The sequence below is a fragment of the Motacilla alba genome, chromosome 4A (genome assembly GCF_015832195.1).
Source record: "Motacilla alba alba isolate MOTALB_02 chromosome 4A, Motacilla_alba_V1.0_pri, whole genome shotgun sequence".
NCBI classification, from domain to species: domain Eukaryota; kingdom Metazoa; phylum Chordata; class Aves; order Passeriformes; family Motacillidae; genus Motacilla; species Motacilla alba.
Genome location: NC_052045.1, coordinates 12,055,828 through 12,078,948, shown reverse-complemented (window position 1 = coordinate 12,078,948; position 23,121 = coordinate 12,055,828). Strand labels below are relative to the sequence as shown.

Below are 23,121 nucleotides of genomic sequence, written 5' to 3'. Positions count from 1 at the left end.
TCTGAAGCCTTCAGTCTCACAGAGTCTGGATCCAAAGAGAACGGCACCAGGAACTGCTCACACACTGAAGGTCCTAGGAAAAAACCTCAAGAGCCTGGCGTATGCATTCCCCCTGGCAGTTGGAAAGCTCTAACCCAGAGAACTGCCTACTGGGAAAAGCCTCTAAATTCACTAAAAGTACCTAATGTGTGGCTCCAAACTTGCTTTCCTTGCCAAAGAGAGCAACTACAAGCCCATCTCACAAGAAATGGCATCCCCTCCACTAAATTACAAAACATCCAGGGACTGATCCCATACAGAAGTGCTGGAGCACTGTTACTGGGCATTACCTACCCAGGGCACTAGACCAGCTGCACACCAAGACTCTGTGTCGCTGCTTACCTTGTCCAAAAGATGTGTGCTGCCAGAATTTCAGAAGACCACCTCTGAGAAGTGGAAGCCACATGCCAAATTCAATCTTTCAGGAGACCACCTTCCTAAGATGGATACCTACTCCTTAATTGTACAAACTGAGGCAGTGTTTCCACACTGACTATGCCAGGCCAGCTCTCCCCACTGCTGAGTTCCCACTCCCTTTCCTCATCCTTCCAGCAGGATGAGCTCTGTGAATCCCCTTCACCCTCCCCACTCTTCCCAGTCCACCCCCCCACATCAGTTAGGCAGAAGCTGAAGCCTCTTTGTCTCCTCTGGCACACCAGTCCAGCCCCCTCTGCAGAGAGCCCCAGCCCCAGAGCAGCACAGACCAGACCTGGAGCAGCTCCCCTCCACCCATGGCCTGGCTGTTTGTGGCAAGGGAACGCTCCCTGTTTCCAGCTGTCCCTGCAGGATGGCCCCAGGGCAGAGCCCAGCCGGGTCCCACTGCAGCCCCTGGGGCTTGGGGCAGACAGTGCTCCCAGAGCTGAGGCTCATGGCGAGCACCATTGACTGAGGCTTGCAGTCAGTGCTGCCAAGTGTGTTCTCATCTCCTGCAGCCTGTGGGGAAAACAACCTGTGCTGCCAGGCCAGCACTGCCCCTCTGGGCAGGGACAAGGCTGAAGGGCTTTCCTATTGCAGAGGAGCCAGCATGAAGCCTGAGCAAGGCCTGGCAGGGCTGGAGCCAGGTCTCGCTGCTCACCAACCGCCCCCACGCACCGTGCCCTGTCCTCCAGGGACAGAAGGGTCTGTGTGTGCCAGGGCCTCTTGGGTGTCTCTGTATCCATGGACAGAAGGGTCTGTGTGTGCCAGGGCCTCTTGGATGTCTCTGTATCCATGGACAGAAGGGTCTGTGCGTGCCAGGGCCTCTTGGGTGTCTCTGTATCCATGGACAGAAGGGTCTGTCTGCGCAAGGGGCCCTTGGATGTCTCTGTGTCCATGCACAGAAGGGTCTGTCAGTGCCAGGGTTTCCATAATGTCGTTGTACCCATGGGTATGGAATGAACATGGACAGTCAAAGTGTCAGTCACATTGCTTGCACACTCCTTCCTTTGTATACAAGACACGTCAATGCACACGTATAGATATATTCAAAGGACAGGGATGGACAGAGATTTCCCCCAGAGCTCTAACTTTGGCATAACTCACCTTGAAAGCAGGCAGCCACAGGATTTTTTTTCCCAGCTCTGTGTGAGAAAGTGTCCAAGAGCTGAAGGAGCAGCATTTGGAAGCAGTTTCCAGATTTCTAGGCAGGAAGCAGAGCTGACAATCATCCACGTAACTCGCCGTAGTCATCAGGATGAGCTGCTGGTTCTTTAGGAATACAGCCCAATGGAGACAGGAGACTTGGGAAAATCCCAGCTCTCTGTGGATTTGTGCAAAGGGGGAGCAGCAGAAACTCTTTGTGTCTGCTTGTGTGGACACAAGGTCCAAGGAGCTGCGGCGGCGGAGGGTGACCTGGGCTGGCAGCAGGTGTCATGACAACAGAGAATGGCACAGAACAAAACTAAAAGCATGCACAACCACACTGATGAAGACTTTCTGATGCTGCACATCCCATAGGAAATGCTGCTGTCACACAATCCATTGGAATTTATAACTTTTATTTGCAATACTTTAGGTCCAAGTTTCAAACTGCAATATTTTTACACTCAAGACACAGTCATGCACAATCCATATTTCAATTTCCTATTGCTTCAACCACAATTTAAAATAACTTAATATTGGAAACAAAACCCAAAATCTTTAAAAAAAGGATGCTGAGGTCAATAAGATGGATCCATGCCCTCAGCACATTTACAAAGTAAATAACTTAGTTCTCCTTTTAAAAAGATCAGTTACCTCTTAATCCAAAGTTACAGAAGATTTTTCACTACACATTTGTTTTTTGTTTTTCTCTTTCATATTTTTTCTGTTTTTTCTTTTCTTTTTTCTTTTTTTTAAACAGATAACACGTCCTAAAAAAGGAATGTACAGCAAAATGAGATACATTTCTGATAAACAATGAAAATGTAGGCTCCTCCTCTGTTTACTTTTGTCTGGATACCCTGAAGAAAAAAATCTAGCACACACCAGCATAGGTGTAAACTGGTTGCTTTGGACTAAACTGGAGTTTAGCACTGGTGACATCCTGATCCAGTCAAGAGTTGCAGAATTCCTTTGCAGATCTCAAACCATGTGTTTGCAGGCACAGCACCTGCAGTGCTGACGCACCAGTGCACGAGAATAACTCTGTGAACGTTCCCCCCCAGAATCTGGGCTCTGCCCAAGAAGGAGGTGCTGCAGTCCTTAGCTCCTGGCTCCCGTGTGGAGCAGCTCCCTTTCTGCTGGCTGAGCTGCTCAGGCAGCTCCTGGCCCTGCAGGGCTGAGGCCTTCCCCCCTTGCTGTGCTACAGACGCATTTAGCAGCATCGATTAACGTGGGGATACACAGAGGGACCAAAAGCAGTTGCCTTTGTACAGCTTAAGCTCAAAGGTTAAAAATCTCAAGAGACAAAGTGGAAGAGGCTCACAGGCTGCCTGTTTGCTGTGCTGACCCACTTGTGACCGGCACAGTTTTGTGTGAGGCAGACTGAGAAAAAGGGGCAGCTCCCACTCACCCAGGCAGCCAAGGGACCCATCCAGCCCGGGGCTTGGGGCACTGGCAGCACCTGCTGCTTCAGCAACCAGTTCAGCTGTCACTGAAAGCAACAACCGAATTTTCACTGGCTCCAGAGGGAGCAGCAGCAGTGCTTGAATTTGATCCCTAAGCCTGGGGCAGGGCTGGACACACACAGCATGCAGCAGCAAACAGACCTTTCAAAACAACCTCCTGCCACTATTCCCTCCCATCTGCAGTGGTGTCACACCAGCCTGAGGCATCTGGGAGCCCTCAAGGCACTGACTTCAGACGGCAGGCCCTGGGCTCCTGGAGGTTTTGCAATGAACACAGGTGGGGGCTCCTTCCCCATATTGAGTTTCCAGATGGAAAAGGCTGCTGTGACCAGGCAGCTCAAAGGACAGAGAAATGAGGGTCTCAACCACTTTATCTGTGCCAGTTACACAGTCTTGGGTAGCAGCCACTGAGCACAGAGGGAGCAAAGGGCACAGAATGGGGGACAAAACTAGTCAACTGCAGAGACTAGAAAGAGTGAGACCTGGGAGAAGTAACATGCTGCTTAATTCCACCCTTTTGGAAAGCTCTTTCTTGCTTCAAACCCCTGAGAGGCATGAAGGGCAGAGAGGAGGTTACACATAAATGATACTCATGTTTTCACAAACTCACCCTCCCAGCGTTCTAGAAGAAACTGGATGAAACGTATTCTTCTTCCAGAGGCATCTCGTTTAGCATGAGCAGCTCAGCACTAGGAGCTAAAGGAGCTGAAGCCTTAGGCCGCAAGAGCTGACCATGAAGGAACTTTTTGATCAAAATGAAGTTGCTAACATGGACCTAGCTGAATCCAGCAGACAGAATCACAGAACTATAGGATACTTTACGTTGGAAAAGACCTCTGGATATCAGGGTCGGAACCTGTTCTAGTGGCTGGCATCCATAAACCTGTAACACCAAGGAGCTGTGATTCAAAGGTGTGTGCACATGTGTCTGACAGCTCTTCTGACTGCCAACCCAGGCCATGGTGCCCAACCCTGCTCCTTTTGGCTCTGTACCTCAGTTAGGCGAGGCAGGTGCTGCTCACCAGCCTCCAGCAGCTACAAACACGGTGCCACCAAACAGAGCAGAAGGTACCTTACACACAGGTGCTGAAGCTGATGTGTGGTCTGCTTGAAAACTGTGCAGGGCAAAGTCACTGGCTATTAAATCAATGAGCAGTTTTCAATATTATCAACTTTAACTAATGATATTGCCCGCAGTTTCCTCAGTCAGGGTCAGATTCTCACAGAACTCAAGTGCTTGCCTGGAGGAATTGTTAAGCAGCAAGAACAAGGTTTGCAGGCTTGTGCCCACGTGGCAGCCCAAAGGGCACTCATACAGAGCATATGGGCATCCCTCCTCCTTTAGCTATGAGACCATTTCTCTTTTGAGATAACTCTTGTAACCAAAGGTCCATGCAACTGTTGGTAGGCTCAGGCCAGTGATGGTTTGCAGGCATGATGCACACCTAGGATTATGGCAATCAGCTCTAAACTGCATCCAAAGAGAGATGGATAAGTAAGATTCTTCAAGTTTCAGTGAGAAAAATAAAATTACCCTGTCAGCTCAAGGACAGACACAAGCAAAGAGAGGTTCTAACGATCCCTGAAGTGCAAATCACACTCAAAAAAGCTTGGATGGTTTCTCTTGAAAGACAAAGGTTATCCTTTGTCTGCTTCCTGAAAATTTGGGATAAAATTGGAGATATTTACCTGGTATGGGGAGTGGAGAGGGAAAAAATAAAGGGGATGAACACTTATATTTATAGGTCTTCATCAACCCATCGTTAAGTTGCTGCACATCTGGGTATGAGTGAACGGTCCAAGAGGAAGCAGGAACACCACAAAGGTGTATGAACTCCTGACCTGGCAGCACTTAGCAAGGCAAAGCTGGCACTTGAGTGCATGTCCTGGGTGTCAAGCAAAGAAACACTGGCTCCTGCCTTTAATGGTAGATGCCACAGGGCTCTCTCTGGCTCTTTGCTCACTGGATTTGCTCAGGACTGGATTAAGAAATACATATATTTACATGCTCAGTGTGAGGAATAGTCAGTAGCCACACCAAGAATTACATATTGGAAATAACTGCTGTATGGATAACAGAGTATGGTGGCATTTCCTACAGCTAGAGGACAGGAGACAGGTACTTCCCTTCTCATGGTGACTGGAGTGTGCTTAATTTTTGGTGGCAGGACATAGGGAGGAACTGACACAAAGACCTGCCAAAGTGCAGCCACAGGCCTCGAAGAAACTCAGCACAAACCCTTGAGTTCTTTTGTGTGTAGTGGAGTGGCCAACCATTAGCCAAAGATGATGAATAAATATATTTACAAAAGCAGTGGACACAAGAAGTGAGAATGTAACCCCGGTCCAAGTTTGGGATCCAACCCTGAGAGCACTGTAAGATCCACCCCTGTGCAGGTTCCCAGGAGCGCATGCAGGAGCTGTATGGAATTTTACATAGGTATGGTTATCTTTTTAAAATTTTTTCTTAAATAAAGAAACTTTTCTGTGCTTCGCAAACTTCCCTGACTTTACTGCTACCATGCTTTTGTCCCAAAACACATTTAAACCACAGTGAGCTATCGGCTCATTTTCACATGTCCTCATTGCAGGGATGGGAATCATAGCCAAGTTCTTGGTTAGGGTATTTCACTGTTTAATTTAAAAATGAAGACAATTAAGAATCTTTTAAAACCTTGGAATAAAAGTGTCGGAAACTTTTAGCTTTCATTTTGCAACAGAAACAGACTACTTCTAATACTTCAAAAATATATATAACTAGTTGCTTGATCTGAGGATAGCAGTCAGAAAACCCAAGGTGGCTCCAGAGATTTTACAGTATTTGTCTCTTTCCTTTCTGCCAGGACAATGCTATTGTCAATCCTAATACACTCTGTGAGCCTGTTAAGAAAAAAATAACGTACAAGACTTGACCCCCTCAGGACTGTTTTTTTGTGGGTTTGTGTTGTTGGGTTTTTTTAAAAATACTTGTGTCTTTTCTACATGTAATACCAGGCTGGGAGGATACAAACAGAGCTGCCATCAGTGAGTGTGAATCAGCACCACAGACTGCCCCAAGCGCGGAGCCACAGGGATACTGGAGGTACGTTCCCTGCCTGTCACACAGTCTCAGCTGGGCAGGTACAGTCCATGCTGGAAACAGCCACAGGCAGAGATTATTTCTGCTGAATCTTGTCTGCCTCCCAGGAATTGGTTTTAAAAGCAAAATCTCTAGATTTGCTGATGCAAAGAAAAAGGAATATAGTATTTAATAAAATTAAAAGTAAGGCCTCTTAGGACAGCAGCTGTCTTTAAAAAGTCAGTGCCAACAATATTCTGTATGCTGAGGCATACACTGATTAAAAAAAAAAGCGCTACCATTTGATTTGCTTATTTTTCATACCTGCTGTCTTCTGGAAAGTCGTGGTGGTGGGGTTTTTTTTGAAGTAGAGATGCTGAAATACTTATAGGTAAAGGAAAAAAATAGGAATTTCCCCCCTTCCCCAATCAAATAGAGTAGTTTGTCAACAGAAGTATTTAGACTCTATGTCCAGCAAACATGTGCCATTACAAAGTGCTTTCCTTTTAAAGGATGGTTGTCTGCTCTTTTGTGGATAGGAAAAAATAAAATACATACTGGAAACAGAAACTGTCACTCATTTCTTCACTTCTTACAGGAATACAAACATATTTCATCCTGCTGAATGCTTTACACATTAAGGGCAGCCCATCTCCAGCCCAAATTACTCTTTCACAAGGAAGCTTCTCCTACAGACACAGATCTTGAGCTGACAGACAAAAATGGGACCTCACAAGAGAAACAAAGTCTTCTAAACAGAACAGAATCATTCATGTTGGAAAAGACTTCTGAGCTCATGGAGTCCAACCATCAACCCAGCACTGCCAAGCCCACCACTAAACCTGTCCCCAAGTGCCCTATCTACAAATCTTTTTAAATCCCTCCAGAGATGGTGACTCAACCACTGCCCTCCCCAGCCTGTTCCAATGCTTGACCATCCTTTTGGTGAAGAGATTTTTCCTATATCCAATCTAAAGCTTCCCTGGTGCAACTTGCAGCCATTTCCTCTTGTCCCATTGCTTGTTACTTGGGAAAAGAGACTGACTCCCCCATTGCTCCAACCTCTTTTTAGGTAGCTGTATACTGCTGGCTCATGCTCAGCTGCTCTCAACGAGCACACCCAGGTCTTTTCCCACCAGGCATTCTCCAGCCACCCTTTCCCAAGCCTGGAGCTGCAGGGGGTTGTTGTGACCCAAGTGCAGGATCTGACACTTTGCCTTGTTGAACCTCATCCAATTGGCCTTGGACCAACAATGCAGCCTGTCCAGATCCCTCTGCAGAGCCTTCCTGTCCTCCAGCAGATCAACACTCCAACCCAGCCTGGTGTTACCTGAGGGTGCCCTTGATCCCCTCATGCAGATCACTGATACAGATATTGAACACAACTGGCTCCAGCACCCAGCCCTGGTGCACCCCTACTGACAGCCCCAGCTGCATGCAACTCCATTCCCCACGACGCTCTGGGTGGGCCCAGCCATCCATCCAGGTTTTTTTCCCAAAGAACAGTGTACCCATCCAAGACATGAGCAGCCAGTTTCTCCAGGAGAAAGCTGTGAGAGACATTGACACAGGGCTTACTAAATTCCAGGGAGGCACATCCATAGCCACTCCCCTCATGCCCTAGGCAGGTCATGCTGTTGTAAAAGATCAGGCAGGTCAGGCAGCACCTGCCCATCACAAACCCACTCTAGATGGGCCTGATCCCGTGGTTGTTCTGTATGTGCCATGTGATGGCACTCCAGACGATCCCAGCACTGAGGGCAGGGTGACAGACCTGTAATTCCCAAGATCCTCCTTCCAGGTCTTCGTGTAGATCAATGTCACATTTGCCATAGTCCAATCACCTGGGATCTCCCCCTTAGCCAGGACTGCTGGAAAATGATGGAAAGGGGCTGAGTGAGCTCAGACACTCGTGGCCCTATTTACCTCCTGCTGTAGCTCTGGCCCAAAGTGGAGGAGTTCCTCTCGCTGGGCACATGTCCCACAGCTGTACTCACACTGCTGCCACCAGGACTGGCCTAAGAGCAGGGCACAGCCCACAGCTGACACCTGGCTGGCAGCCCAATCCCACCAGAGCTCTGTCTGGGTGGCTGCACGGATTGTGGTGGGTGCAGGGCTTTGAGAAGCCAAGTCTTTCTGATGGGTGGACACCATTGCTCCCTGGTCAAGCTGGCAGGGCTTCAGCACCTTCATGCACGCTTTTCTACACAATCTGCTGTGCTATGGCCTGTTAGCCTGTCCTGGCCACTCTCACTCCCCAGGGGCTTCTTTTATGGGGGGAAAGCTTGGCTGCCATTGATCCAGCTCCTGTCAACCACTGTCGCTCCAGCTGTGGGCTTCTGGCAGCTTCCTCAGCTCCTCCCGACGTTCCCCCAGTCCAGGAAACCAGAGCTGCTTGCCTCGGTGTGTTATTTGGCCATCTGAAAAATTGGACCTGTTGTGCTCCCCAGGAAATGAAAAAAAAGTTAATTTCTACTTAGCTGTGGTAACTCAAGGAGGGCTGCCTCTGCCGAGGACACTGCGGTGGCCAGCGTGAGCCAGGGGAGCAGCAGTAAGGACACTTGCCACACAAAGACTGCAACCAAACAGGATGCCAAAGCTAGACATGCTCCTGGCCTGATTCAAGAACAGCCCAAGCATCCTTCATTCTTGCTGGCCAGACATAAAGGCAGTGAGCACCTTAAAGGCTACTTAACCCTTGGCAGGACCAGGCCAACGTGAAGATCTATTGCAGAAAGCTGTTTTACTGTGGGGGGGTTTTGCTCACTGGGTGCATGTTGCTTCAGTTGCTGTTTTGAAGATCTTGCATGAGTTGTACTCCTAAAATACAGCAACAAATATGCCATGCAAATGCTTTTACTGAGTGAAGCCACACTATGTCTTTCAGAAACAAATAAATAAAACACAAATTGCATACTGAAAGTATTTTGCTCCCTTCCAAATCTGCTGACTAGTCAAGCACAATCCTCAGGCACATCCCTAATTCCATCTCTTGCAGGAACTCAAGAGCTTCATTGCAGAGTGCTTGCCATAGAAGGACAGCAGAAAGCAGGCTGGCCTGGTGCCTCCAAGTAATTCTGCAATTAATTTCACTTTGTGATTTCACACCTTTGTTCTTGCTCAGTGCACAACTCCAGGTTTTAAGGCGCTTTCTTCCCGAGCTGGCTGCCGCACTGGCTCCTGCAGATCTGAACTGTGCAGGTTGTTCCCTGTGTCAGCCTCGGTTCCCAGGGCAGAACTCCTGTGCCTAAAGGATGCTCACCTGTGCAGGAGCCTGCAGAGCAGCCTGGTCTCCTCCCTCTCTGCTGAGAATTCCGCAGACACTAGGAACCTTCCCAGGAGCTACAAGACAGCTGGGAGAAGAACAGGCACCCTCAGAAGCGACACCACCGCTCTGCTCTGTTTGCTCTTCTCTACTCCTGCAGAGACTCAGGATGGCCAATCCCACCAGGCTGTGCACTTCTCAGCATGGCTGAGAAGTTTCCTGATTTCCCTGGAGAACAGCCCCCACCCAGTTTGGCTCTGAGACGGGAGGATTAGTCCTGTCCCAGGAAGAGGCACCCACGGCCAGGCTGCTGCCACTTGTCATTACCAGCGCCTCCTTCCAGCCTGGCTCTGCCAATGCTCAGGTTGCTCTGGGCTCCGCCAGGGCTCTGCTGGGGCTCAGCCCCAGGCACGGCTGGGCCCACTCTCCCCTCACATTGCTCTGACAGCTTTGCATCACACAAACCTGTTCCAAGCACACCGACTGATCTTTTTGCTGTTTCAGCTGAGTAAGACTCTCACCCGGGCAAAGAGATTGCAGTCAGGGGTACAAATGCAATTGGCAAGAACCGAACCACTACACAGTCCCAGCTGAACGCCTTATCTCCACAGGATGTTTTGTCTGTCCCACTCTTCATTCCTTTTTGGCTGGAAATGCAATTGCACTTTCTTCCTCATGTAGAAGTACCACAGCTGGGCAAAAACTGGCAAGTGGGCCGTATTCAAAAGGCAGTCTGGAGTTGATGAATGAAGAATTGCCCTTCTCCAATTCCAAACCGTACCAAAAACCCCATAAACACGACTTTACATCGTTAAGAAAGAACTGACAATTTAAAAGTGAATGTACAGCTTATTCACAGGGTGAGAAGGAAGGGAATCTTCCAACTGAATTTGCTTTACCTTGGAAATGATTGAGGCAGCAAAGCATTTTCTGTCATTACCTCTCTGTCCTTAGCCCCGATTCATCTTAAAAATAAATTAAGGAGCCAGAAAGCAGGAAGAAGACAAATGATAATTTTTTACTCCTTGAGGAACTGGGGTGGTCCTACCACCATGACTGTGACCGTTGGTTTGTTCATCCATCCATCTGTCCCGCAGCATGAGAGTTGAGGTTTTACAGAGTTTGTGTTCTCAGTCCTGCTCTGAGCTGGCAGGGCAGAAAGCCGACCTGCAGTGCTAGCGGCTGCTGTTCTTAATTGCTTCCTTCGCTGCAATGATCAGAGGAGTCAGGCTCGAGAGCGGCTTGGCTAGTTTTAAAAATGGATGCTGCCCAAAGGAAAAGAAATAAGAAAGGTACTATTACTTTCCAAACTCAGTTCCTCACAGGCTCAACCAGGATTCCACTCGTTACCAGAAATACTCAGAAACAGGACTGCAGGGACCATCTGCACTTCCACCTTCATGTCCAGGGCACTGCTATCACAGGCAAACAGGGCCCACACACCAATCAATCCATTTTTCCAGGTGTCTTCAGCTTGCTGGGATTTTTGCCCTGCCAGTGCTCTGGGAATGCTGCTTGCTGCCCCAGAGCTTTGTTCCTTTCAGGAAACTGAAAAGACTCACTTAGGTTCCCTCTTTCTAAAGGCACAGACTGTGTTAATTGTCAAAAAAGGTATGTGTAAGTCATTCCTTAGGAAACTCCAATACCTCTAAGAAATGTGTAACCCAGTAGGATTTAGGCTCATGTGTTTTCTGAAGACCTGTACTGAGGTACAGGTTTTCAGCAGCAGGTCAAGAGCAGGGACACAAGTGGCAGAGTACTGATGGACTCAGCTCTGGCTTGCAGGGAGAGCAGTGTCTACTCTTCCATCCCCTGACCCTCCTGTGCTGGCTGGCACCTTCCTTCCCAGCAGGGACAGTCAAGTGGCATATTCTGCAGCTCTCTCTCTGCCACAAAACCTGGCAACAAACCTCAAGCAGCTTGACTGTGCCAGGAAGCAAACAGGGCTGAGACAAGTTCAGCTTTACCTGTTTTGGGGGGCAGAAACTTCTAAAAATGGAGCTTAGTGACAGAAACCTCTAAGACAGGAGCAGGAGGGACAAGCTGGGGCTCCCTCTGAGGCTCACAGTGATCTCTCCACAGCCTCCTCCTTCCCACAGCCAAATCTCTGACAGCTTGGCTGGGACTGCTTTTACTGGGGGTAAAGTAAAAAAATTGGTGGGGGTTCCTCCCCCACCAACACCATTTCAGGTCTCTATACCTGGTATCATTCTCCTTCAGTTCTTTTGTCAAAAATTAAAACTGAATTTACTCCCAAAAGTGTAAAACAGAAATGACCAGGAGATGGAACATATCTCCTCTGGGGAAAGGCTGAGAGAGCTGGGCTTGTTCAGCCTGGAGAAGGGCAGGTCCTGGGGAGACCTCACCTTGCAACTCTCCAGTACTTCAAGGGGGCTTGTAAGAAAGCTGAGGACACATTTATTAGCAGGGCCTGTTGCAACAGATCAAGAGGGACTGGTTTTCGACCCAAAGATGATCAATTTAGATTTGATCTAATTAAGAAATTGTTTACAAGGACAGTGGTGAAACACTGGTACAGGTTGCCCAGGGATGTTGTAGGGGGAAGTCCATCTCTGGAAACATTCAAGGTCAGGTCAAATGGGGCTGGGCTCTGAGCAACATGACCTAGTTTAAGAGAACCCAGCTCAGTCAGACTAGATGACCTTTAAAGGTCTCTTCCAACCCAAACCATTATAGGAGTCGACTTAGGTTTCATTTGAAAGCACCAAGACTGGAGATTAATATGTGGGGGAGCCACCTGATGCCGTTATTTGACAAGAAAACTGATCCCCTGGACATCTGTTTCAGCTGCAGTTGCTTCCCATCCTACCTGCAGAAGTTCCTTGGCAGACCCTCGCCTGTCCACATCCATCTCCAGGCAGCAGTTAAGGAAGTCTCGGAACACGGCCGAGAGTCGCTCTGGGTTCTGCAGCTCCGGTGTCCCGTTTGTAGCTATCAGATACAGTGCCTGGAGACAAAGGAAACAGGAGACTGTTTCATTCATACCCAGAAATACTCACACACCCCCTATTTTTAAGCTCCAGTCTCCACTGGCAGTTTCTTCCCTAGCAGAGGGCTGGAGATGACTTTCATATATCAAGAACAACAACAAAAAGCCCCCAAAAAACCCTGATGCAGTCACAGCTATTCCAGCATCAAAATTATCTTGCCTTGACAGCTGATTTCATTGGCTGCTTTGGTTAGTAGGAACTACATCAGCACATTTTACTTCTCCAAGTTTTTACTCAGCTTTACAGGCCATTTTAAAGAGTCAATGTGGTCTAAATGTATTATTTCGAAGGATTATTACACAAAATGCAACTGTGCAGTGCTCACCGGTCCCTAAAGTATGGCTTCCATAAAACAAAATTAATAAAGTTTTTTGCTCTGTTCTTGATAAAGAATGGTTCTGGGATAAAAAAGAAAAAGAAATCCGTCAGCTTATACCTTGGATAAAAAACCAGAAACATTTGCAGTCTCATGTTCAACAAACATGTCAAGTTGCATGCACAAATATATTATGATGGAAAGGCATAATTGGGCAGACAGGACCCACCTTCAACTACCTTTCAGCAGTCTCTAAATTCCAAGTCAGCTTCACTTATGTGGTAAAACTTTTAACAGTCTCATCAGAAAAAGGAGTAATTCCATCCCTATGGTAACCCTCCACTAATTTTAATACTCAAGTAAATGCATTAATGACATCCCCATCCCAGAAACTGCCAGGCAGGAAATAGGAGGTTTTGGCAACTGGACTACTGAAGGCTTAGTGACATGGAGAAAGTGGCTTGGGCTAGGAAAGAAAAATGTTCACTATATATTACAAGAAATCCAACAACCAGTGTGAGCTATCAGCTAAAACAATTTTGCTGTTAAAAGCAGTCTTGCTTTATAAGCTCTTCTGTTTGGAGGCAGCTGAGACCTCTTACACAGATCTCAAGCATATCTGACTGTGAATTTGGTCAGAAACAGGAAATCCAGTTATCTTTCTAACAGCTGACCTGAGGCTTCTTGAGAAGTCCTATTCAACATTTCAGATAAAGAAGCAGGGAATTTTCAGCATCCAGATCGACAACACTAATTCTTTTCACCTGCTTTTACTGCCTTATACAAGGCAACTGCATTTTTTGCAAGTGAAATATGGGTTCACAGGAAACAGAAGCGAAACTGTGATGTGCAAAACTCTCTGCTGCTACAACAGGGCTGCAGTGACAGAGGCCTAATGCCACCTTGCCACTACAGTGCACTCTGTTTATTCAGCACTACTCTGAATCCAAACCTGTTTATTTCTTATCCACCCTAACGAGGTGACACAGTGCAACACTCCACATGTATGCCTGGAACCAAAAACCCCGGGCCACCTATCAAACCAAAGGAAGTCTTCCAAGAAAACTCAGGAACCTTCTTCAAAAGTGGGAAAGACTTGTATAATTGAAAGAGTGAAATCTGTGTAATTGGTGTATTCTTTTCTTGAGCAGCTGGGAAATATGTCCTGACCCTTCTGTAGTTTCTTCTGTCAGTCTACAATACACAGTCTGGATGCCACAAATCAGAGAAAGCACAACCTTACAGCATGGAAAAGCTGAAGATCATGCTCTATTTTAATTCTAGCCTTAACAAAACATATGTATGTATACATATAGGTAAAAATTAATTTTCTCATAAATTCTCCCAGGAATTAACTGTGCAGCATTTTGTTTCAGCTGTCAGTCATGAGGTTTTATCCTGGTATACATTCCTCCACTATTACACACACTTGGTGTAAGAACTGGCCATTTCATTTTAAGATATTAGGATAAAACTGAAAACTTCAAAATACACTAGTTTACTACAAGTATCTATGCTAAACGATACTTTAAGAAATGTGTTTGATAATAAATAATAGCATTACTAGAACCGGTGATCTTTCCTGGAAGGTTCAGGTCATCAACCAGCACTGATCTGACCCTGAAGAGAGTTTTGTGCCTGCAGGTACAGCTCCAATGCTTATCATAAAAATTCCCCAACTGGAGAAGCATGGCACTTAAAAATTTTGGCATTTGGAGATACAGCGTAAAAAAAAAGAGTTCATAAAGGGCATGAGAAATTTCAAGCATCGCTGAAGGCTGAAGTGGCAAGTTTCTGCACATGTCACTTTGCCTCTGAGGTTCTCACAGTGATGCAATCAAAGTTACAGCAGATGCTGATGTGCTGTAGGAACATTTTTAGAAGTGGGCCTTTGTAGAACTAGTTCAAGCTGATGTGAATGGCATTTTATCTCATGGAAGACAAACGGATGACAAATCGGAAAGACAACAGTATCTGATATTTCACCCTACCCTGAGAGGATTTTCGTTAAGGTAAGGAGGTTCTCCTTCCACCATTTCTATTGCCATGATCCCAAGTGACCAGATGTCCACCTTGGGGCCATATGCTTTTCTTGTTACAACTTCTGGTGCCATCCAGTAAGGAGTCCCCACCATTGTGCTCCGTTTACTCTGCTCAGGGGTGATCTGAGCACAGAAGCCAAAATCAGCTGAGGAGAAAAACAAATACTGTTAAAGCCAGCTTGAATTACAAAATCAAGCAAAAGAACCCCCACTTTAAGTCTGAGAATGCACTGTGGAATCTAGCTGGAAAAACAGCCATGCTGTGTTTCCTCAGGGCTGTAGCCAAGGTAATATGGAACTGGCCACTTAAAGAAACCCTCATGTTTCATCCACTGGCTTTTACTTAATCACTTGGAGTTTTAGACTGTAACTCCCTCCACTCTGGAAGAGTCATACACAAAGCAAAGCCACTCTTGACACCCTGTTTCTCTCTAGACCTCTCTGCACATTGCAGCTGTGCCCTCATAGCAGGGGTCCAGGTGCTCCCACCAGCACCACTTTTGGAGAACTGGCTGTCACTCAAAAGGAATCCCCCACCCACATCCAGGAATGCTGCATGTGACCAAGAATACCTACTCAATTTGACAGATCCGTCCATCCCAAGAAGAATATTGTCGCTTTTGATGTCTCTGTGGATCACTTGGTTGGAATGAAGGAAATCCAGGGCTTGCAGGCACTGAGAAGAGAAAAAATAAATGTAATGGTAAAAATTCATGACATGATTTCATCACAGGAGAAAGGAAATGGGTTTACAAGATTTCCTTTTTAGGGGAATGGTGAGGAATGGCAGAACACAGTGCAGCCAAGGGAAGAGCTTGCTGCTCCAACACTGTTAGAGTCCTGTCTCTCTAGGGGAAGGCACATACTAGCTTTTGAAGGGAAACATCAATTGTTGCTACAGGCTGTCCCCTGCAAACACAGACTGAATGACTGCACTGCAGTGGATCTGCTCTTTCTTCTCCATGCAATGACAACACTACAGGAACAGAAGCATCACCATGTCCATGCAGACAGAAGCACAAGTGGGATCTCTCACCTCCCGACAGACAGCAGCAATCTGTCCTTCATCCATACACGTCTCGGTGACAACATCGGTCAAAGAGCCTCCAGCCAAGTACTCCATCACCACCCAGAGCTCATCACCAACAAGGTAGCTGAAAGGAGAAAACAATGCTGTGGAGATGCATGTGCATAGCCCAACTAACGAATAATCATAATCTAAAACTGATTCTTGTCTCCAGGTCACTTGCAAATGAAGACAGAACAAAATGAAAAGGATGTTCCTTCCAGCTACACAGCTCTTGGAATCTGCGCAGTGGAAAAAGGAGATATCTTAGGTGACAAGCAAATGAAGAATGCACTTTAGTAAGATAAGCAAGCAGAGATAAATCTGGAACCAGGACACATGCCACCAGCTAGCTCATCATCTTAACTCATGAATTCCACCATTAACCCCAGGAATGAGGCAACATAACTTTCAAAGTTATCCATGGCAGGAGGGTGTGCACCACTGAGGACAGAAGTTGGTCCAGTGTTTGGAAAACCTTGCAAAACATACATTCAGAAACAGCAAAGGCCATTAAAAAACTGTCAAATTAGGTGTTTCTGGAAACAAGAACTTAGTCTTCCTGGCATCCCCAGCAATGGAAAATAGTGGAAACCACCCAAAGGAAAGAATTTCTAGGATGGTTTGTCAGCACTTTGCACAAGACACAGAAAATCTGATCAACTTTGAAAAAAACAAACACCAGAACAAAAAAACAACATAGAAATACTTGGGACATGATGCTGACAGACTGTTGTTTTAGTAAGATATGGCTGGTCCAGGTTTTTGAAAAGTGACTTCAAACTATGTACGCCAGAAAAGACGAGCCAATGCAATCTCCTCCCATCCACTGGAGATGAGTAGAGAAAGAATAAAGAGCTCCATACTCTGCAGTGATCAAAGGGTTTTTTTAACCTTTGGCCTGTAAACAAACACTCACATGATAATACCAGAACAACTTACCTGTCTAAATAGTTAACAATATTGGGATTCTTATTTTCCCTCATGACCAGGATTTCATTGATAATTAGTTCCTTTTTGGGCTGCTGTTGGAGATTCATTTGCTTTATGGCCACCTAAAATGACATTAAAAACCATTAACCTGAGTAGACTGTTGCACAAGATCAGACTGAACATGCAGTGGACAGTTCCACGATTTTTGACTGTACCACCTGCTATTCTTGATTACATAACAAAGCAAACACAGACATACATTACAGATGTTGTTCCACAAGAAAAATAACAATCCTAGCATTTCCCAACTTCTGAAATTTTGATTTGCTCCTCTAAAGAACACTCTTTAAAACAGTTTACATTTGCAGTTATTGTCAGGGTCTAAAAAGAAATCCATGCACTGGTAATTTATGGATATGCTCAGGGTTATAAGGAAGGCTTAGGGCTTTTGGACCCCTTGGAGACTCCAATTTAAGTGTGGTTACCAAATGCAGCACGGCAGGTGTATAAGGAACTACCAGTAAGATTCAGATCTGAATCTCTTCTCAGAGCCAGAGATGAGAATTCAGGAATCTGAAGCTGGATCCCCAAAGAGCAGTGGGATTCTCTGAGACATGACCTCGTCTGTTTTTTACTAGTATGATCACTGTAATGGGCTGTCGCTGAGACCAGACCAAAACACAACTGACTTCTTACCAGCTGCAGTGGGACTGAAAAACAAAACTGAGTCCACTACATGATTTCTCCTTAATTATGTCTTGCATTATAGTTTATGGCCAAACACATGATGGAACAAATGGCAAATCCTGCAACTGTCTGAACCTGGGATTGAGATAAATTGGGCCTGAATGATGGCAGTTGCCTTGAGCTCATGGATGCCTTAACAGATTTAGTAATTAAGAGCGAGACCGTGTCCTCCTCAGACAGATACCACGGCCCTCCTTTTTTCTGGCAGTTCTATGGACAAATTCTTTCTGAAATCAAGCAATGTAACAAAGCTATTTATTTCTCACAGCAACAGGAGAATCTGTGACCACCTCCAGCATTCTCCCAAGGCCTCTAATCATGACAGATCTTTTGATTTTACAAGTTGCATTGCTAACCAGTCTGTGGGCACATGCACAGGCAGATTTTATGGTAAAAAGGTACAGAGTTAAATTGTGTGTCCAGATCAACATTCTCTGAAAAGCACAACTTTATGCCCAATGGGGAATTGAGACAGAACAACTTCTAAACCAATACATTTATATTGGCAATAAAAATTATCTACTTTTTATTGGCACAAAAGCTTGTTGGGATTTCTTAGCAGATTTCTCTCCATTAAAAAAAACATTCAAGGATAATGTAACGTGGTACCATGGTGGGATCAACAATACTGTGGAGACCACCAACCTATTCTGAAGACAGAGCAAGTAGAAAAATTAATCTCTTAAAATTAGACTTAAAAGCTATGGGTGAAGCATCCAGCCAAACACAGAGAGTACCAGGGGTCTTATTGATTCTAGGAATTCACAGGCACCTTTTCAGGCACTTATGAAAACCTCAGATCCAGCATTGCTGGAAAGCATATGGCCACAGTAAATGTTCAGTTACTAAGGCACAGAACCACGCTGTCCTTAAAGACCTTTCACTGAAAAGCTAAAGACAGCACATGATGGATTTTGCCAGTTGACATTTGCCCATGCTTCAGAAGAACAGCCTTTGCAGGAAAGCTCTACTGGCCACCAAAGCTCCAGCCACAGCTCATAGCAGAGGGGAAAGCACTCAACAGCTGCAGAATCTGCTGGGATTTTTGATACTTACCTCTTGTCCTGTGGCGATGTCAATCGCTGTATAAACAGTTCCTGAAGCCCTAGAAACAAAACAGCAGGAGAAACTGAGAAACACTTTAGTCCCTGGAAGTGAAAGCCAGCCCAGACAGGAGAGCTCTGCTGCCTGGAGTGTTTATAAGGGTTCACCCACTCCTCAGCCAACAACATGGCAGCCCTCTGCTATGCAGAGAAAACTGAGGTCCTACATGAAGAAGAAGGGCTGATGCAAATGTCCTGTGTACACGTCACATTACTCTAATTCAAAACCTAAGGAGAGGGGGTCTACAAAAACTGAAAAACAGTACATTCAATTCTTACCCATTTTGCTGTGGTGAATTTAGTTCCCCCCCCCCTTTTTTTTTTTGTGTGTGCCTGAGAGTGTGTTTTCTCCATGAAATGTAACACACAATCCAGCTGGGCCTTCTCACACCTTTAAATTGAATCCATCTGCCAAACTCAGGCAATGTCACACAGTCACTCTGAGAACCCTGAACATATGACAGCCATTTGAGGAAAAGATCTAAATACAGCTTTCTCCAGCATGCAAGTAAACAATTTTCCAGCCATTCTGCAAGGTCACAGCTAGAGCAGGTTAAGGCATCTATTATTTCACACATAAATTGAGGACTCAAAACAGAGGATACTTAGGGAGCTTCTTTGTGTGTCAAGAACCGTAGGCAGCTGCTTCTGTTGAGTGCACCTAACATGTGAAGGACTCTTCATGGTGTCCATGTGTTGCTTCTGTGGCACATAGAGGTTGTGTTGGAGAGCCACCAGAAATAAATTATGTGCTCACCTGCAGACTAGACAGGGTGGGGTTTGGTTTGCTATCTGCCTCTCCATCAGAGATGTTCTTCCCCATAATGACATGAAGGGCTGAAAAGGCCCCAGTCAGAGGCAATTCCTTTGGGTTTCAAAGCAACTAGGGGCTTGAAAACCCTTCCTTCTGAGCTAAACCACAGCTTTACACTGCCATCACTTAAGAAGCCCATGTCTGCAGGAGCAGTGAGGCAGTGGAGAGCCAGGGAGAGAATTTCTACAAGCAGGAATGTGCATCCTGCAAGTGTCCCAGTGACTGAAAGTGCCAAAATGAGTTTGCTCCTTCTCACATGATGCCCTGGCTTGTTTGTTTACCTGCAGGCTGAAATATTTCAGAAGCAGTTCAATTCAACAGAGACCTCACGTCTGCATTGAGAGCAATAGTCTCATTGGGCATGCTACGCATTCTTTTAATATAAAGGCAAATACATTTTCCTATGACTAATTGACAAGATTAATCCAATTTGTTTTCATAAGAAGTCAACAACATTTATTCAGAATTGCTAACACTGTGATGATTCTCCTGAGCAAAGTCGTATCAGGCTTTATTTCAAAACAACTCCTGAAATTAGAATGCTTTTGGAATGCTCCAGGCCACCTACTTGTGAGGAGTTTAGATAAAGGTAATTTAAGTAAAGCTGTGAATTAATTGCAAAGGCTTTGCAAGTCTGCATTACAAACTTTTACTTCTAAGTAACTCATTTCTGACCAGTAACTTTTAATCTGCTCTGCAGCACCTGGTCTTTACTGCAGTGAGGCAAGTGCCAGGACTCACCATTAGATCTGTGTCACTGTGATGCAGTGCAGTACTAACCAGGCTGCTCATGGCTCCACACTAATTTGTCTTGCTACAAGAGCTAACACTGCTTGAGCAAACACAACCTCTTTATCAAGTGCTAGTTAAAACTAAGTTTCCTCTGGTGTCAGCAACATTTTCAGTCCTCAGCTGGAGACAGAGGACAAAACAGGGACTCAGCACTGACCAGTTCTGCAGCACAGGCCTGCTGACTACTATTCACTGCAAAGTGGCTGTAAAACCATCACAGCCTTTATTAACTTCCCAGCTGTATGAAGCCACGAAGTGCAATGTGCTGGCCAGTTGCTAAGCAGCTGCTCTCTACCTGCAGTTCTCTGAGCAGCCACACCTCTCCCTGCCTTGCAGGGCTCTCGTTAGTAGGTACTAAAAACTTGCTCACTTCCAACACTACAACACTTGCCTTTAGCACAGCTGCACCCAACTCACTGCACAGGTGGCAGCTCAGGAACTGGCACCTGCATGAACTGAGAAAATCACCTGCCAAGGCAGTGCCACAGCCCAGCACTGCTGCAGACACCCAAACCCCAGCCATGCAGCACTTTGGGTGCTCCTGATCATTCTGCTGGATTACTTTTCTGATCATCTTTCTCTTTAGGATCTTTTCCTATCACAGTAAGCTGGCCTGCAGTGTTAGAGGCATGAGTTAGTTATGGCAGCACACTCCTCTCCAAGGAGGCTATGCAATCTTCAGGCTGTACTAAAAAGCTGGAGGAAATCCATTTAGATACCCTTTTAGGCCACATACCAGCCACTTGTCTTTCCACCAGTTGTCAAGGCACCTTTGTACAAGCTCGCTCCTAGGACTATTGAAATAAGAGACTGTCAGGGTGATGGTCACATTCTCACAGTGACAGCAATAATCTGCTTCACACACATGTTTATTCTGCTCTCACTTGTTCAGCTGACACCTCTTTTTTAAGAGACAGGCACAGCTTGAAGCTTCCACTGACATTTTACAAATGACAGTAAGAACCAAAGCTTTGGATAGGAAGCAAGTTGGAATTTGAAAAAGGGTTTTTATACAATGAATGGAGCATAAACACCTTCCCACAAGGGCCCTACAAAATCACAGAGATCTTAGATAAAACTTGCCAGAGAAAGAGCATGGGTGGGTCAGCCTTATTGCAGTACATTAACTATTCCAGGTTAGCAACAGGCTACTCTGAGCTCAGACCTCACAAACAGTTAAGGCAGAAAAATATCTCCTGATGCCAGTGAACAGCTTCTGTCCTACACTGACAGCAGTGTCCTGGCGTTACACAGATGGTGCCAGTCCTCCTGGAACAACAACACTGCCAAGGAAACGCCAATGGTGCAGGCAGTCCATATTTAAAATGCAAGTCAGATACCTAATTTTGAGGTAAGTTCTTTTGTTCTCGCCTCCTCACATAGGAAATATTTAAAATTGATCCAATTTACCATTAGCAAAGCTGGGTTTCAAAAGGGAATGGCTTGGGTGATTATTTTCAATAAATGCCTAGAACCTGCAGGATCCACAAGGGATCTGCCATGAGGCAGATGATGTATTTTCTTCTGAAGTGCATTAGCACTGTGTCTATTACTGAATTTTTGGGTTTTACAACCCCTGCTAGAAAAAAAAAAGCTTATTATTTCATCTCTGGTTTCAATTTATAAACTATGTGGTTATAAACCTGACCACTGAATATTGTTTAAAGCAAATATTTGAAATAAACATTACTGAGAGCTGTCAGCTGACAGCTATCAGGTGGTAAGTTATTCTTTTAGGTAATAATGTTTTTTCTCCTTTCTTCAGCATGGTCGCATTATTTTGAGACATACAAAAATGATTTCTCTGAAGAAAATAAACAAACAAGAGATATTTCAGGCCTTTCTCCTTGCTGCAGATGAGATTCTGTCAGCATCAAGTTATCTTTCAATTACCTTTGACCACAGTTATAAATTCTGACCAGTACTGAGAGACAGGAGGATCTAAACCTGATCATATCTGAACACGTTTGCAGCTTGCCTATCTGCATGCTTGATGCTCCACCAGCAAAATACCTGGCCCATGGTTCTGCACAAGTAACTGGGACATGACTTACCCTTGGCCAATTTTTTCAAATCGAGTATATTTCTTCTTAGGATCTCCCACACTCACAATGCTCCCTGAAAGAAACAAAATGCAAGATTCTCACTTCAAAACAGAGATTCCACCTTCCAGCAGATCCAAAATGCAGCCCCACTGTCTGGGGCTTTGAGCCATTTATGGTCAGCTGGGTAACAAGAACAGCAACAACAGAGGCAGCTCCACAGCACAGATGGCCTCCATAAACACTGATTTGCTACAGTCCTTTAGGGTTACCCTGACAAGAAACTAAACACAAGGAGAAACACTCAGACAGAGATCAGAAAACAAGAGGCACCACTGCAAGCATTTGTTCTCTACAAACATTAAAGAGAGATGGAACAACAGTCCCTGTATTTTCTTGGCAATAAACACTGTGATTCAATAAAAGGTTTGCTACTTCTGAAGAGTAAACGTACTTTGTGTTCACTTTTTTACGAACAGGTACCATTTTTGGAACAGGAAGAGTATGGCAAGTGCTTCCAGAAGAGGAGGAGATCATCTCAACCTTTCAGCAGTTTGCCAAAAGCATGCCTTCATGTTTGCAGTGAACAGCATCTCATTTTACCATCAAGAATGATGAGGTTTCAGAACCAGGGCCCCCATCACTGGTTTCCAGGCTAAGTTCTGAAGCCATCCCTGCCCTGTGCCATTTCAAGAACCACACTTTGGTTTTCAATGTGACACAGCCCCATCACTCACACTGGACTCGCCCTCTCACCACCACACACGCACAGTGTTGATGTTCTCCTGAAACCAGCAGGATGGTAACAAGGACAGCAGTGCTCCTGGAGCGCTGGTGTGACACAGACAGCTGCCCAAAGGGATGCTG

General features: G+C 45.7%; 1 protein-coding gene across 11 annotated transcripts in view; it reads right to left on the bottom strand.

Moving 5' to 3' along the window:
* Positions 1-1,998: 1,998 nt before the first annotated feature.
* The window catches only part of LOC119712855 (serine/threonine-protein kinase PAK 3), a 128,351-nt gene continuing 107,228 nt past the window's right edge, over positions 1,999-23,121 (bottom strand). For 6 of the 11 annotated variants that reach the window (XM_038164599.1, XM_038164600.1, XM_038164601.1 and 3 more), the window contains 8 exons: positions 22,267-22,330; positions 18,560-18,608; positions 16,766-16,878; positions 15,794-15,911; positions 15,334-15,433; positions 14,707-14,903; positions 12,219-12,356; positions 1,999-10,653 (listed from right to left, as the gene is read on the bottom strand). In XM_038164599.1, coding sequence (XP_038020527.1) covers positions 10,564-10,653; positions 12,219-12,356; positions 14,707-14,903; positions 15,334-15,433; positions 15,794-15,911; positions 16,766-16,878; positions 18,560-18,608; positions 22,267-22,330 — 869 coding nt within the window. In that variant the 3' untranslated portion in view covers positions 1,999-10,563. The remainder of the gene's footprint in view (positions 10,654-12,218; positions 12,357-14,706; positions 14,904-15,333; positions 15,434-15,793; positions 15,912-16,765; positions 16,879-18,559; positions 18,609-22,266; positions 22,331-23,121) is intronic. The other 5 variants (XR_005259888.1, XR_005259889.1, XR_005259885.1 and 2 more) reach the window with 5 other exon arrangements.